Source organism: Parambassis ranga, chromosome 8, assembly GCF_900634625.1.
Source record: "Parambassis ranga chromosome 8, fParRan2.1, whole genome shotgun sequence".
Lineage (NCBI taxonomy): Eukaryota > Metazoa > Chordata > Actinopteri > Ambassidae > Parambassis > Parambassis ranga.
In genome coordinates, this window is record NC_041029.1 from 3671557 (window position 1) to 3685110 (window position 13554).

At 49.1% G+C, this 13554-nt stretch overlaps 3 protein-coding genes across 6 annotated transcripts; 1 reads left to right on the forward strand and 2 right to left on the reverse strand.

Moving 5' to 3' along the window:
• Nucleotides 1-1756: 1756 nt before the first annotated feature.
• On the forward strand, nt 1757-4558 carry ccdc97 (coiled-coil domain containing 97). Of its 3 annotated transcripts, XR_003671049.1 has the most exons (10): nt 1757-2066; nt 2138-2302; nt 2381-2540; nt 2611-2699; nt 2766-2961; nt 3034-3151; nt 3680-3805; nt 4038-4132; nt 4220-4307; nt 4400-4557. XR_003671049.1 is itself a non-coding variant. In XM_028411308.1 (9 exons), exons 1-8 carry the CDS (start codon nt 1914-1916, stop codon nt 4081-4083), a joined length of 1053 nt encoding a protein of 350 aa, XP_028267109.1. In that variant the 5' UTR covers nt 1757-1913; the 3' UTR covers nt 4084-4132; nt 4220-4558. The 3 variants fall into 3 exon arrangements, 2 of the variants coding, with proteins under 2 accessions (XP_028267109.1, XP_028267110.1); XM_028411308.1 differs by having other exon boundaries at nt 4220-4558; XM_028411309.1 differs by lacking the exons at nt 4038-4132; nt 4220-4307; nt 4400-4557 and having other exon boundaries at nt 3680-3868.
• A 1316-nt stretch (nt 4559-5874) lies between these two features.
• LOC114439376 (uncharacterized) lies at nt 5875-8554 on the reverse strand. The gene is made up of 4 exons (XM_028411289.1): nt 8187-8554; nt 8021-8089; nt 7471-7766; nt 5875-7111 (listed from the first exon to the last, which is right to left on the reverse strand). The coding sequence occupies exons 1-4, from the start codon at nt 8398-8400 to the stop codon at nt 6308-6310; spliced, it is 1383 nt and encodes a 460-aa protein (XP_028267090.1). The 5' UTR covers nt 8401-8554; the 3' UTR covers nt 5875-6307.
• A 210-nt stretch (nt 8555-8764) lies between these two features.
• LOC114439361 (nuclear body protein SP140-like protein) lies at nt 8765-13474 on the reverse strand. 2 transcript variants are annotated; one of them, XM_028411262.1, is made up of 16 exons: nt 13071-13474; nt 12794-12968; nt 12429-12668; nt 12196-12315; nt 11328-11461; nt 11212-11259; nt 11095-11134; nt 10939-11016; nt 10753-10872; nt 10529-10662; nt 10290-10358; nt 10058-10215; nt 9693-9807; nt 9546-9620; nt 9357-9461; nt 8765-8963 (listed from the first exon to the last, which is right to left on the reverse strand). In XM_028411262.1, the coding sequence occupies exons 1-16, from the start codon at nt 13212-13214 to the stop codon at nt 8874-8876; spliced, it is 1845 nt and encodes a 614-aa protein (XP_028267063.1). In that variant the 5' UTR covers nt 13215-13474; the 3' UTR covers nt 8765-8873. The 2 variants fall into 2 exon arrangements, with proteins under 2 accessions (XP_028267063.1, XP_028267064.1); XM_028411263.1 differs by having other exon boundaries at nt 13052-13190.
• Nucleotides 13475-13554: the final 80 nt, after the last annotated feature.

The following is a 13554-nucleotide window of genomic DNA, read 5'->3' on the forward strand; positions in this document are numbered from 1 at the left end:
GGCACACATTGTTCTTGATGATCACCACCGCAATAGTCCACAATAATCAACAATAGGCCTAATATTTACCAGGTCATTTGTGTCATTCATAAAACTGTAGCACATTTCTAATCAGAGGCCTATCAACACTAAATACATTAAATTAATCATAAGCAGTCCTCAGGTGATATTAAGTGGCAACTCACTGACAGACAGCTTCCACTGGACAGACATCTACAACACAACACAACACACTACACAACACACTATACAACACAACACAACACACTACACAACACACTATACAACACAACACACACTTCCTACACAACAACAACACACACTCCCTGCACAATAACAACACACTACACAACAACAACAACACATTCTCAGTCATCCAGGTCATAATACATAGAGAAGATTGAAGCAAGGCATCTGGACTTGTGGAGTTTCCTTGAAGACATTTCGCTGCTCATCCAAGCAGCTCCATCAGTTCTGTGTTTGGTGGGGAAACGTGGTTTATATGTGGTGGAGGAGCTCGGTGGGTGAGTGGGTGTGTGAAACTCACAAACAATAGCACTAAATGTTTTCATACTTACCTGTGGTGCATGGTGTGAATACACAATCAGGAAAGATGCACACACACACACATACACACACACACACACTTTCCTGAACAGCGTTGGTACTGTTTGTCAGGGAATCACTGGACACACACTCAAGCTGACTCCTGGTGTTAAGCCCGTCCTCAAAAAGGAGCTGTCCAATCAGAGCATAGCAGCCGTTGGTGCAGTAGATCTGTCAGCAGTTTGTTCAAATGTTGAAGTGGCGTGTGTGTGTGTGTGTGTGTGTGTGTGTGTGTGTGTGACTGCTGGATGTAGGAGAGGAAGATAAAAACACTCCTCGCCCAGCACACATCAGACAGACGTCTTTTCCCTCTAAAGTTCAGCCATGCTGCCCTAAAACACATTATGTACCCATTCATCAGTTCAGTCCTTCCAGCTGCCATCATCTTCATCAAAACTGCCTCCTCCTCCTCTCTGTGCCGGCATGCTCCCCTCCTCCGACAGTTTTATTCATCTCCATTATGAAGGCTCAGTTCCAGGTGACATCCTATGAAACGAAATGACATTAAAAGGTGAGAGAGGTAAGGAAATGAAGCGCTCCCCTCTCGTCTGTCAGGGGACATCACTGTACCTGTCATGTTACACTGATAAAAAACATCCGCAGAAACACAGAACAAGAAGTGTGTGTGTGTGTCTACACACCTGTCTGTCTCCTTCATTCATTAATGAACAGACAGAGGTTTCAGCCTGTGACCTTCTGGGAGCTCTTCTCAGGTGGAGTCACGGACCTGCAGGCTGCTGCTGCAGCATCCTTTGATGTGACATCAGTCTCACACACACACACACACACACACACACACACACACACACACACACACACACACACGAAGGATGAAGTGTGTTTGTTGTACCTGTACTAACCTGCGGCTAATATCACATAATGTAATGATATGTTATTCAGCTTATGAGAAACGGTCTCACGTGACTTCTCTGCCATTTGAAGTTTGGTTGCTAGGCAACCAAACTATTTATTATTAGACAGATTTTTTGATTTGGTGGGTAATGATTATCTACCTGTTCTTTTTTGGCCCGCACCGGTTACACGTTGTATAATCATTTGCTTGTTCCTAAATTTCACCACCAGATGGCGGAAGTGCACAGCTGCACATAATGCGACTGTGTGGGAACCTTTCTTCTGGTCCAAGGGCAGGGGATTTAAAATAATGACGGACCAATATGGCGGTAAAAATAAAGCAAATGATGGGAAAACCCACACTTTCCAGTTAAACCCCGAGAGTTCAGCGCAGCAGCAGCGAGGTATTCTACCGCAACGTCCGCAGTTTGGTTACATCCTGAAAACAAATCATCATGTGGGGAGAGATCGAACCTCCCGTTAAGACAGAACCAAGCCGGTGTGAAAGTGAAGACCGGAACACAGAACCGAGCCGGTGTGAGAGTGAAGACCGGAACACAGAACCAGTTGGACCGGACCGGACCCAGAGATGCCCCGCAGACACGCAGGTGAGCTCCGGTTCTGCTTGATCACACCATGAACATACACAGGCGCTTCTGACCGTGTGTTTGTGAACCAGGTTGAGTCCACTGATGTGGCGGACGTGATCGAGGTGGTGGCCTTGAGCCGGAGCCCCGTGAAGAGTCAGCAGCTGGGAGAGGCCGAGCTGACCGTGGAGGAGCGCAGAGAGGAGCTGCGGAGACAGTACCAGAGCCGGCCGCTGGTGTTCCTGGAGAGGTACCATGTATGTATACACTGTGTGTGTGTGTGTGTGTGTGTCAGCGTCATGTTTCCATGAATTGATTGTGTTGTGTTTCTGCAGGACTGCCTGAAGCCTCAGCACCTCTCAGCCTTTGCTCACGTCAGCGCTGACCCACGAGCTCAGCACTACAGTAAGGTGATCCAGACACGAGCTGCAGGCGGCACTGACCGGACCAGAGTCAGGAACCAGCGCTACGCTGCGCTCAGAGCTCTACAGAAAGGTGCACGTGCACAGTTGGGGTCAGTGTCTGTCTCTTCCTCTTCTTGACTCCTCCTCTTCTCTTCTTTTAGAGGGTCAGTACTTCAGTGAGGAGCAGATGAGGCTGAGGGAGCCGCTGCTGTATGAACAGTACATTGGACAGTACCTGACTGATGAAGAGGTGAGTTCAGCTTCATCACGTGTTCATCACATTCTCCCTGGATAAATATCTTCATCAATGCTGCAGGTGCTGGAGCGCTCCCAGGAAGCCATGTTGGGTGGGGCACAGCAAGGATGCTCTGCATCAGGGGTTGCCACAGGAGGGCTCGCCCATCTCCTCCTCAACTCCTACCAGGAGCGACTCCTCCAGGCCCGCCTCCAGGAGGAGCAGGAGAGGGAGGAGGGCGCACAAGAGGAGGAGGAGGAGGACGAGGAAGAAGAAGGTGAGAGAGGAGAGGTTTCAGAGTGAAGTGTGTGTTGTTTATCTCACTGCTGTGTGTGTGTTTACCATGCAGATCACAGAGCCCGGCCGAAGGAGCCCACGGTGGAGGAGAAGGCTCTGCTCAGGGAGGAGTTCATCAGTCAGATGTATCAGCACTTCTTAGATGGCAAAGACAAGGACTTCAACTACAGGTGAGGAGTTTACCATCAGCACTTCCTGCCACGGCTGATCGGCTAGTGTGCGCTATAGTACATGCTAAACAGTATAGTATATATAATAGTCTCTGAGCATGACGTCCTGCAGCCCTGTGATGCAGACCGGTCTGTAAGCAGCGAGAGCTCAGGGTGTTGTCAATTTGAATTGAACAAAAGGTCAAGAGCCAAAGGTCAGCCTTCAGCGGGAATTTATTGAGATCAATTGTTCGACACGTATCAGCCAGCAGATTCAGATACAGTCCCCCAAACCCAAAAGCTGAAGATCTTTTATAGCCAACATACATAGCCAGTTCAACCAAGGACAAACCAGGTCATTCCGACTTAGCTCTTCAACACTTCCTTGGTTCTGGGAAGTACCAAGAAAAAGCATTCTGGGAACCTAACCTATCAGTACATGAACATTTTTCTTCCACAAGAGGAGGTGCAGGTTCCAGGTGTGTTGACTAAGAGGAGGAGGAACAGTGTTTGGGCGTGTTTTAATGTGTGTGTGTGTGTGTTTTGTAGTGAGGTGGATGAGAACCCCGACTACGATAACTTGGACATCGTGAGCAGAGACGCAGAGGAACACTATTTTGATGATGATGATGAAGATGAAGAGGAGGAGGAGGAGGACGACATCAATATGGCAGAGTAGTTTGTTATGACTTATTGACCTGTAAATACATATTTTTAAATAAATGTTTTTCAGCTTGGGTTTTTTGTCGTCATAAAAACACACCTGTCAATCAAACAGCTGCCCCGAAGGCTGCAGGTGGACTCGGCTCAGTCGGCGCCACTCTGCTGTGTTCACTGTCCATTACATAGTGTTCCTCCTGTAGCTTTAAAGCTTTGAGCTGCATCTTGACTTTCTGCCTCACTGTAGGTCTGCAGACTTAGGGTTAGATACTGAATCCGCCCACAGCCACTAAGAGTGAGGACACATGAGACAGGAAGTCATGTCACAGCATTTATGTTCAGGTAAAGTAGCCTGTTTATGAGGCGTCTCTGGCACCATAACCTGTGAGGTAATCCTATGATATGTGATAACCACACGTACCTTTGCAGATGACCATCATGTATTGACAGTGTGGTGCCAGGTTCTGTCTGTGACGCTGCATTTTTCAGGAGTCATCACAGGCTTGAATGCATAATGGTAAATATAATCAGATTTTTGTGGATGGTGGCACTGTGGGAGATGGAGTCTTCTACAAATCACTCACTGACCCTCTCTGAATATTCTTGTAGTGCTCCCTCCTTTCATGTTAATGTCCTGACCCTCAAATAGCAGCAGGAGCCGGGCAGCCTACAGAGGACCTTTGGGTTCATTTAACTGACTCAGCAGCAGGTGGCGACCTGTTGAAACATGAAGACACCAAACATGCTGCTGGTAGAAGTCATCACCCTGGACCCTGTGGGGCAGCCAGGAAGGGACATTTGTACTTTAGTTTAAAGCTGATTATTTCCAAACCATTTCATCATGACGTGTGTTTGTGGTGAAATATAAACAGGCAGACTTTTGTTAGCTGTGTGGTGTACAGCTGTTGTTGTTTGAAGAACAGAATAAACCCCTCACACTGTTTAAGTGCTGATTCTAGTGATTTTATTTTAGTTGTTCTGTCTTTGCTGTGAAAAGGAAATAAAAGATTATGCGTGCATAATGCCAATCATCTGTACCCAGAAAAGTCACGCTTACAGCAGTACCTTGTCCAGCAGCTCAGTTTCTAATGTCAGCTTTTGAATCTGCAGCTCTTCTTTAATGTTGTCCAGCTCAGGGCCGCAGTGTCTGCTCCAGTCTGAAGGAGGAGACAAAGGAGGACACTAGGCAACAGAGAAGATGGATCCCACCTTGTGGTCGTATTGGTGTTGTTGATCACCTGTATGATGAGGCTCACTTTAAGTAACAAACGAAGGACTTCTCTAAAACAAAATAACTTACATTGTGATGCTGTGGGGACGGGGGCCACAGGGGGCAGGACCTCGTCCTCCTGTTAAAGTGCAGGCTCTTTAATCACTATGTTTTTGAGATCACAAGAAAAAGAAGTCACCTCCACAGCCGTCGCAGAGTGCAGGGACACAGCCTCCTCCTGGAAATGATGTGAGAAATCAGACTGAAGGGGAACAAACTCACAGCTACATGACGGGAGTCGCTCTGACAGGCACCTCTGTGTGTGGACGGACAAGGCTGAGCACCGGCGGCTCCCTCAGCCTTGTGGCTTCTCCGTCAGCCTCATCCTCCTGGATCCACAGGGACTACAACAGAATAAGCTGGTCGGGCTCAGACCTGCTAAAACTCCATTCACACTGGACAAAAAAACACTATGTTTATTCACAGGTCACATGACTCTGCACAACTTGATGTAACTATGGCAACCAACGCCAACGCTTTACTGTCTCAGCCACAAATGCCACGTGTCTGCACATAGATTCATGTTAAGCAGCAGGATGACTTCCTTAATGAACTGACTGACCCACGTATTGTGTTATCTAATGGTACACACACACACTGACCGCTCTCTGGGTCCTGTTCTGCAGTATCTGCCATGCTGTAAGCTCAGGAACGTAGAACTGCGTTCACTTCCTGTTGCTGAAAATAGTCACAGAGCAAACTTTAACTGAAAGTAAAACTGCAGAGAGCAGTGTGAGTTAACTCTTTGTTTACTCTTTATTAACTGATGTGCATGTTTGTTGGTGGACTGCAGCAGTCACTGAACGGACACAGGAAGCTTTGAGCTGTCTTTTACTGTAAGGTCCACAAAGGTCATTTTTACATCCAGACTCATAGAACACATCTAGTGAAGCCTTTACAGAGGGTTATGACATCACAGTGAAGCTGACCTTTGACCTCTCAGGTAAAAAATATCTTCACATTTAATTTTAAAGATGTGTGTGAAGTTGTGTCCTACTCAGAGGATGAATCCCAGAGAACATGAGTTCATGTGATTCACAGTGACCTTTGAGTTGATCTGAGTTGAAATGAAGTTCAGCGGCAGGACGAACAGACCCCAGCTCTGCACTGTAATGTAAACATTTTGCATCAAACGATCAACCAAAGACAACAATGTTTTACTGGATGTGCTGCGGTGTATCAGTGAGCAGCAGACACTGTCCTCTGTCATGGTCAGTGCGTGTCCCAACATGGCACAAGGCCTTTCCTCACTTGCGGTCAGCGAGCCTCTGCAGCAGGGCAATGATGGTATCCTGTTTGGAGGACAGCAGCTCCAGAGCCGTGGCGATCCGACCCAGAGACTCAGACATCCGCACCTCCCTTCTCTCACGTCGTTTCTCTCTGGCCTCTGTCCGGCGGCGAGCTGCTCGGTCTAGGTAGTCCTGCTCCTCATGCCGCCGTAGAACCTCCTGGAACAGAGTGACACTGCTCTGCTTCTTGTTTCCTTTCCGCTCCTCAGGTCCTGTCCTTTCGGCCGCAGGCAAGGAAGTGGTGACAGTGAGACAAGAGGGCGTTGGTGGTAAAGAAGAGGACAGGCTGAAGGCACTCTGAGTGTGGCTGGGTGGCGCTGCACTGAGGCAGAATGATAAGACCCCCTGTGAGGAGGATGAAGTCTGGTGGGAGGTGTAGCTCAAAGTGTTGGCATCTGCTGAGCCAACGGGAGCGGACGATGTCTCTGTAAAGCAGTGAGAGGAGACGAAGGATGGAGTGGGGACAACGGCGGTGGGATGCACACTGGTGGTCACAGCGTCACCGTTGATCTTCAGCTCTGCAGCGTTGGCTGGGCTGATGGTCGCCGTGCTGACTGACGCTCTGGCTGCACCGATGGTGTGAGCAACTGAGTCAGCGCTGCCAGGAGCGGCACAGTCAGCAGGAGGGCGGCCGATGGACGCCGGCAGTGCTGGTTTCACCGCCATCTTTGGCAGCACAGGGACCACGTTAGTGACCCCTCTGTTTCTCTTGTTGTTGATGATCTGAGAACCGATGGTGTCAGAGAGCATGGCGTCCATCAGCTGCAGGGAGAAAAGACCAAGCAGAGGCTGCAGGTTTCAGAAGGTCACACGACTCACTGAAACAAAAAGAAATTAGGAAGGACAGTAAACTTTTATCCTGACACCCCAGCTCCTCCCTTCTGTGCTGTCTCTGCTGCTTCGTCCCTGCCCGAGGCTTTCTGACTGACTTCATCCTCGAAGCTTAGAGGCTCCTATAAACTGACCATTTGCTAAGCCCCGCCCCCTGGATAAGGTTACTATGCATCTAAACCTTCTTTCTGTGCCATTGCTGCCTCACATCAGCAGTGTCCTTGTCTTCTGATTTCCTCAGATGTTTTTGTACACCATGAGAACTTAGACCCCACCCCCAAAGGACTCACATCAAAAAACTCCCAGGATGTCTTGGCGTGCCCCATCTCCCGGCTGCGGTCCTTCACCCTCTTGTAGGTGACAATGAGGTTGTTCCACTTGCGGCGGATTTTGCCCACAGGAAGCATGTGGCCTTTGGCAGCCATTTCCTCTTGGACGCTCTGGAAGAGCTGGGAGCGCTCACGCGTCTCATACAGATCCCAGCGCCGCCCAACGGCCTCGATCAGACACAGGACTGCTTTAGAGGAGAAGTCGGAGCCAGAGGGAGGCGGGGTCTTCTCCGGGGAGGCTGGAGGCATCGCTGAGGCTGCTCAGAACAGAGGTGACAGTCATCAACAGAGATGCAGCTTCTGTCATCACATCAGCTGACTGAGAGGCTCTCTCTTTATTCTGTTCTCAGTTTTTTATGAATTATTAACAAACATGATTTTATTTACATCTTATATTTAATGTAAAGACATGTTGCAGCTGTTTGGTTTGAGGCTCTAAAGTCAGTGTGTGTGTGTGTGTGTGTGTGTGTGTGTGTGTGCACGCGCGCGCCTGCAGTCTGGATGGTTTTACCTGGAGCGATCTTCAGGTAAGTCTTCCCGTCTCCTGGCGTGGTGAAGAAGCGATCCGCGCTCACAGAGTCTGAAACAGAGACAGACACATGTAACAAACACACAAACACACAAGCACGCGCGCGCCCACACACACACACACACACACACACACACACTGTCCTCACACAGCAGTACAGGAGTTGTAGTTGTGGCAGCTTGCAGCTCTTTGTCAGCCTCTGTAGTCTGCTCCCCTCCTCCTCCTCTGCGCGCGCGCTCCCCGCAGGGCGCAGACTCCTGGCTGCTCAGCAGCAGCGCAGATCCATCAGAGAACAGTCCGTTATTTTGATCGGCCGCCTCCGTCTTCACGTCGTGACTGAGTCCGTGCAGATTTCCCTCCATGGCTGACAGGAAAATGGCTCCGTCTGCGCAGGCGTTGGATGGCAGAAAGTTTGAAGAGCGCGGTGACGCAGACTTCAGCCTAAACTCGTGATGCAGACGTCAGAGATCCCGCGCGGCTGCTCGGTGTGCAGAGAAATGGCTGCGCGGTCCGCCAGCTGCGCAGCGCGACTGCATGTTCAGGAATTCTGTTCTCGCGCAGAGCGACTGCGCAGCTCTCGGCACAGGTTTGCCAGAGGCAGTGACGTCAGCTGCACAGCGCATGCAGCTTCAAGATCAGATGATCAACATGACCTCACCAACATATATCATCATGTTACAGCTCCTGTCTCTCCTCCTCATCCAAAAACTCACACCATCTTCTGTACCGGTTGTAATTATGTTTATTTGTGCTGCTGTAACATGGAGAGTGAGTCACATTATTTAACACTTTAATGACCAAAGTAAACAGCACACTGCAGTCATGCAGACTTTCCTCAGTCTGCAGTCCTCTGTCGGATGTTGAAGACCTTCTTTAGTCCTTCTTCAAATATCTTCTTCAGTTGGTCACAAGTTTCTGCGTTATCCTGGGGAAAAAAACATGTCCTGTCAGTGAGCTTAAAGGTCGGGAAGGAGATTTTATTCTGATGCACTTTTTGTTAAATTAGTGTAACTTCTCTTTACAGTCCGATAGCAACCAATTAGTTCGGCAGTTTCGCTTTAAAACGAAGAATATTAATAATCTGTGGAAGCTATAAAATGCTAAAAACATCAGCCAATCCTTCGGGTGGACCCTGCACGGGGTATTGGCTGGTGCATGATGGCCGAAGTCACAGACTGGTTGAGAGGCGTGGCTTCGGGGTGAGCTCCGAGAGAAAGGGGCGTGTGTTTACTTTCAAAATCTGGCTGACTCTCACTGAGTTTTCAAAATCTCCTTCCCTACCTTTAACATTTGAGATTTAACCCTTTCAGCGTCTTACCTGGCTGGATGAAGCACAGTTGGTGAAAATGAGCTGGACATCCGACACAAAGTCCCCAACTGTCTGATAGTGTGTCCTCTGCAGCCTGTCTGCCACGTTTTCCAGCTGAGGAGTCACATGATGATGAGTTTACATCACATCTGATAATCTAATGAATCCTGTGAGCAAGAGCAGCCGTGACAGACTCACACAGAGACTCGGGTTTGTAGCAAACAGCTGCTCCTCATCAGCACTACGCAGACACAGCAGGATGTACTGACATTGCTGTGGACAAGAGGGACAGACAGCTGAGAGACACAGACAGACACACATCTGGAAGGACAGTGACATACTCACCAGCATGTGTTTTGAGATTTGTTGGGACATAACTGAAGCCTCATGATCAGCAGACCTCAGGCACTGCTGATTCAACTTAAAAACACAGAATGTGCAGAACCAAGGTCTGTCATCGCTGCACACACACACACACACACACACACACACACACACACACACACACACACACACACAAATAAGGCATTTCCATACAAACAAACAATCCAAACATTTTGCATTGTATTTTACTAGGAAGCCATGATTGCCTCACATGTGACCAGCAGTCACGTGACAAAACATGAGCCAGTGATTGGAGGCAAATAAAACAACTTGAGCATTGATAGGTAACAAATACAAAGCTAAAAGATGTGTCTCTTGATATTCACCCTATTATGGCGTCTTCTATGTGGGGCAGGTGACATTTGGGGTGGAAGGATCGTGGGCATCGGTCACACACCACCAGCTGCTCTTTCTCCTCGTCCTCCTCCTCTTCTTCTTCTCCTCTTTTACAGACGTAGCACTCATCATCATTCTTCTGATGCTCCTGCAGACACACACTGACTGTTGACCCACCTGTCTGCCTCTCTGTGTGTTTCAGAGGAAGAGTTTTAAACGTACCAGGTCTTCAGGCTCTGGGCGGCACAGCATGCACTTACACAGCAGACAGTGGATCTTCAAGACTTTTGACTGGAAAACAGAAATCCTCCTGTCAGCATGTCGACTTCCTGTGGCTCTCTGAGCAGAGGCGCTGCTGAGCTGAGGCTCTTTGTATAACTTGACATTTCATGAAAATATTTATCTCTGCCTGTCTCGTCCATGCTGCTTCCACCTAACTGGCTAGTTGTTACCATGGTTACCTGAATGAGAACACCGAGCGGCCTTCCTTCCCACATGATGTCTTTCCTCCAGTCGTCTGTCTGACAGGAATCCCTCGTGAACTCCACCGGGCTCATCCAGCTTGTCTCAGTGCGGATACTCTTCCCACAGGTCCCTGGGAGAGGTGGTGGGGTTAGAGAGGAGGTGGGGTTAGAGGACAGGCTGCAGAGCATCAAACAGGATGTGCGTGTCTGCAGTTGGTCACCTGATGCGAATCGTTTTTTGTGTAAAGTTGCCTCTGCAGTGCCACATGTGACTTTGAACACTGTCCTGTTTTTGACATCTGACGGCAGCTCCGCCTCTTCCTCCATCTCTGCTTCTTCATCTGCAACAAACACATGCTGAACATGTGACGTCACCTTGTTATTGCTTAACATGCAGACAGCTGCACCTGTGTCGTCTGAGGAACTTTCTCTGTCACTGGATGAATGCTGCCGCTCTTCCTCCTCCTCTTCAGTTCCATCAGAACCTGAGGAGGATCAGATTACAGCAGACTAATGAGAAGTGTGGATGGTTTCATATCTCCTGTGCTGTTTCAGACACACACCTGAGTTTGACTCTTCAGATAGAAACAGAGACTTTTGGACCTGACAGAAACAAAGGAAGAACAATCAGACTGACACAAACACTCAGATGAAGAGTCCACAATAGTTTGGCTTCTTACCCTTTTCCTCCCTTTTCGTTTGAATCGTGCTGCCTCTAGGTGTCCTTCCTGTGGATGGAATGATTGTCACTGTGAATGAAACATGGAGCAGGATTCTGAAACATCTTCACACAGACCTCTATCAGTTTCCCCAGAGGAGTGCCACGGCAGCGGATACTCAGCTTCCAGTTCTTGGAGCTCTGCTTCCCCGCAAACTTCTCAAATGCAGTAGGAGTGAACCACTGCTTGTCAACCACTATGCACTTCTCTCCTGAGAACACACACAACTGTGTGTCATCACCACTGTTCCATTCAATTCAATTCAATATTATCTGTCTTTTACAGTCAGAATTGACCCAGAGTCTGACCCCCAAGCAAGCAATGGAAGAAACCTTGAACAGGACCTGGCTCATAAGGAGAAGAGGCAGACAGGACAGAGAGGATGAAGGAGAGAGAGGAGAAGAAGAGGGATACCAGACAAAGGATGAAGGGGAGAGAGAGGAGAAGAAGAGGGATACCAGACAAAGGATGAAGGAGAGAGAGAGAGAGAGACAAACATGACAGGCGATGGTGTTGTCCATAAATAAGAGTGACAAAAGATGAGCAGCAGAGACTGGAGCAGGCAATAAGCTTTGGAATCATCAGAGGCCAGAGTGCAGGTCAGCATGCAGGACTGGAGGCAGAGAGGGAGGGAGAGACCTGCAGAGAGAGGGAGAGAGACAAAACTACGAGGAAGACAACAAGGATCACTAGTATGAACTGGGCGATGAGAAGAGAGGAGAGGTCAGAGGGTGGGAGGGGGTTAGAGGGGACGGGAACTGCTCAGTGGATCATGTTTGTGTCCCCCCACAGTATGGAGGCCTATAGCAGCATAGCCCTAACCCATTTATCGGCCCTATGAGACCTGTGGCTGAGGCCATGTCAACTATAGTGACTGTATCTAAGCCTAGGAGGAGCAGGAACACAGTGGAGTCACATGGACACTTCCATAGTGACCATTCTGACCTTTGGCCAGTCTGTCCCTCAGTAGCATCGCCGTCACGTGTCCACAGCTCACAGGCAGCTGGGTTTTGTAAATGGGCCACGTCCAGATGTCGCTTTTCTCCCCTCTCTTCAGAGGAGAACCTGGAAGAAGAAACAATGTATTGTCTTTAAACTGATGTGTCAGGTAGCTAAAACATTCAGAGCAGTTGTGTGTCTTTGTGTGTCGTAGGCAGGTTGTGCATGGTGAGACTTACAGTAAGAGATTTTCTTGGACTTCATCCTCTTAGCTGGACTCTCTGTGGATGAACAACCAGGCTGCTCCTCATGCTCAACATCACACGAGCTTCTTCTTCTCCTCCCCCTTTTCTTCCCTGGGGTTGTCTTCTTCTCCTTGTCCTCTGAACACTGCCTCCCATCGTCTCCGCTGTCCTTTCCGTTGTCTCCATCGTCTTTCTCCACCTTCTCAGGCAGTTGTGTGTCAAACTGAAACGAGCCTGAAACATCCAGAGAACATCAGGATTAACTCTGTTCTAACCCACGGTGACGTCAGCGTGCTGATGTATGACAGGGACCGTGCAGAAATACTGGCTGTCACCATGACGACCTGAGAACCTCTCACCGTCCATGAGGCTGTTGCGCAGCAGCTTCAGCTGAGGGTACTGGTTCAGGATGGTCTCCTTGAAGATGCAGCTCCAGAAGAGGCGAATGTGCTGCTTGCGCTTCCTCTCCAGCCAGTCCAGCAGCTCGTACACACCGCTCTTTATTCTTTCTCTGCTCTTCATCCGGTTCAACTTCTGCAGATCATTCAAAGCAGGCAGAGTAAACACACACCTCTGCGTGTCCTGCGTCACACGCACAGCAGGAGCCAGATACTCACGTCTGTGTGTGTCCCTCACCTGGTACCTGTCCTCGGGAATCAGGTTGTGGTCCCGCAGCTGTCTGAGCAGGGTGCGCGGGTTCTCTATGCAGGACAGCTCCGTCTTATGGCAGCGCAAAAACTGCAGCAGCTGGTCGCCCTCCAGGAAGGGCAGGGGATCCATCTCCACCTCCGCACCGACACACACACACACACACTGCGCAGACACCGATAAACTTTGTCAACAGAACCAGAACCTGAAATGGGCGCGGGCGGAAGTTCTTCCAGGCTTCGCGCGCTGTCCGGTCCTCCTCCGGTGACGTTTGGAAAGTGAAAGTGTTTTGTTTGTTTGTTTGTTTATTGCGTCTGTGAGTGTGTGTGTGTTGTTTGTGTGTTGTGTCTTTGCACTCCTGCTGTCTACTTTCTGTCAATAATGTCACTGTGTATGAAGAAAATCTATTTATAAAGTCGCAGACGACGCGGAAGTGACAGAGATCTACATCCGGTTTGTTTGTTTCATGTAA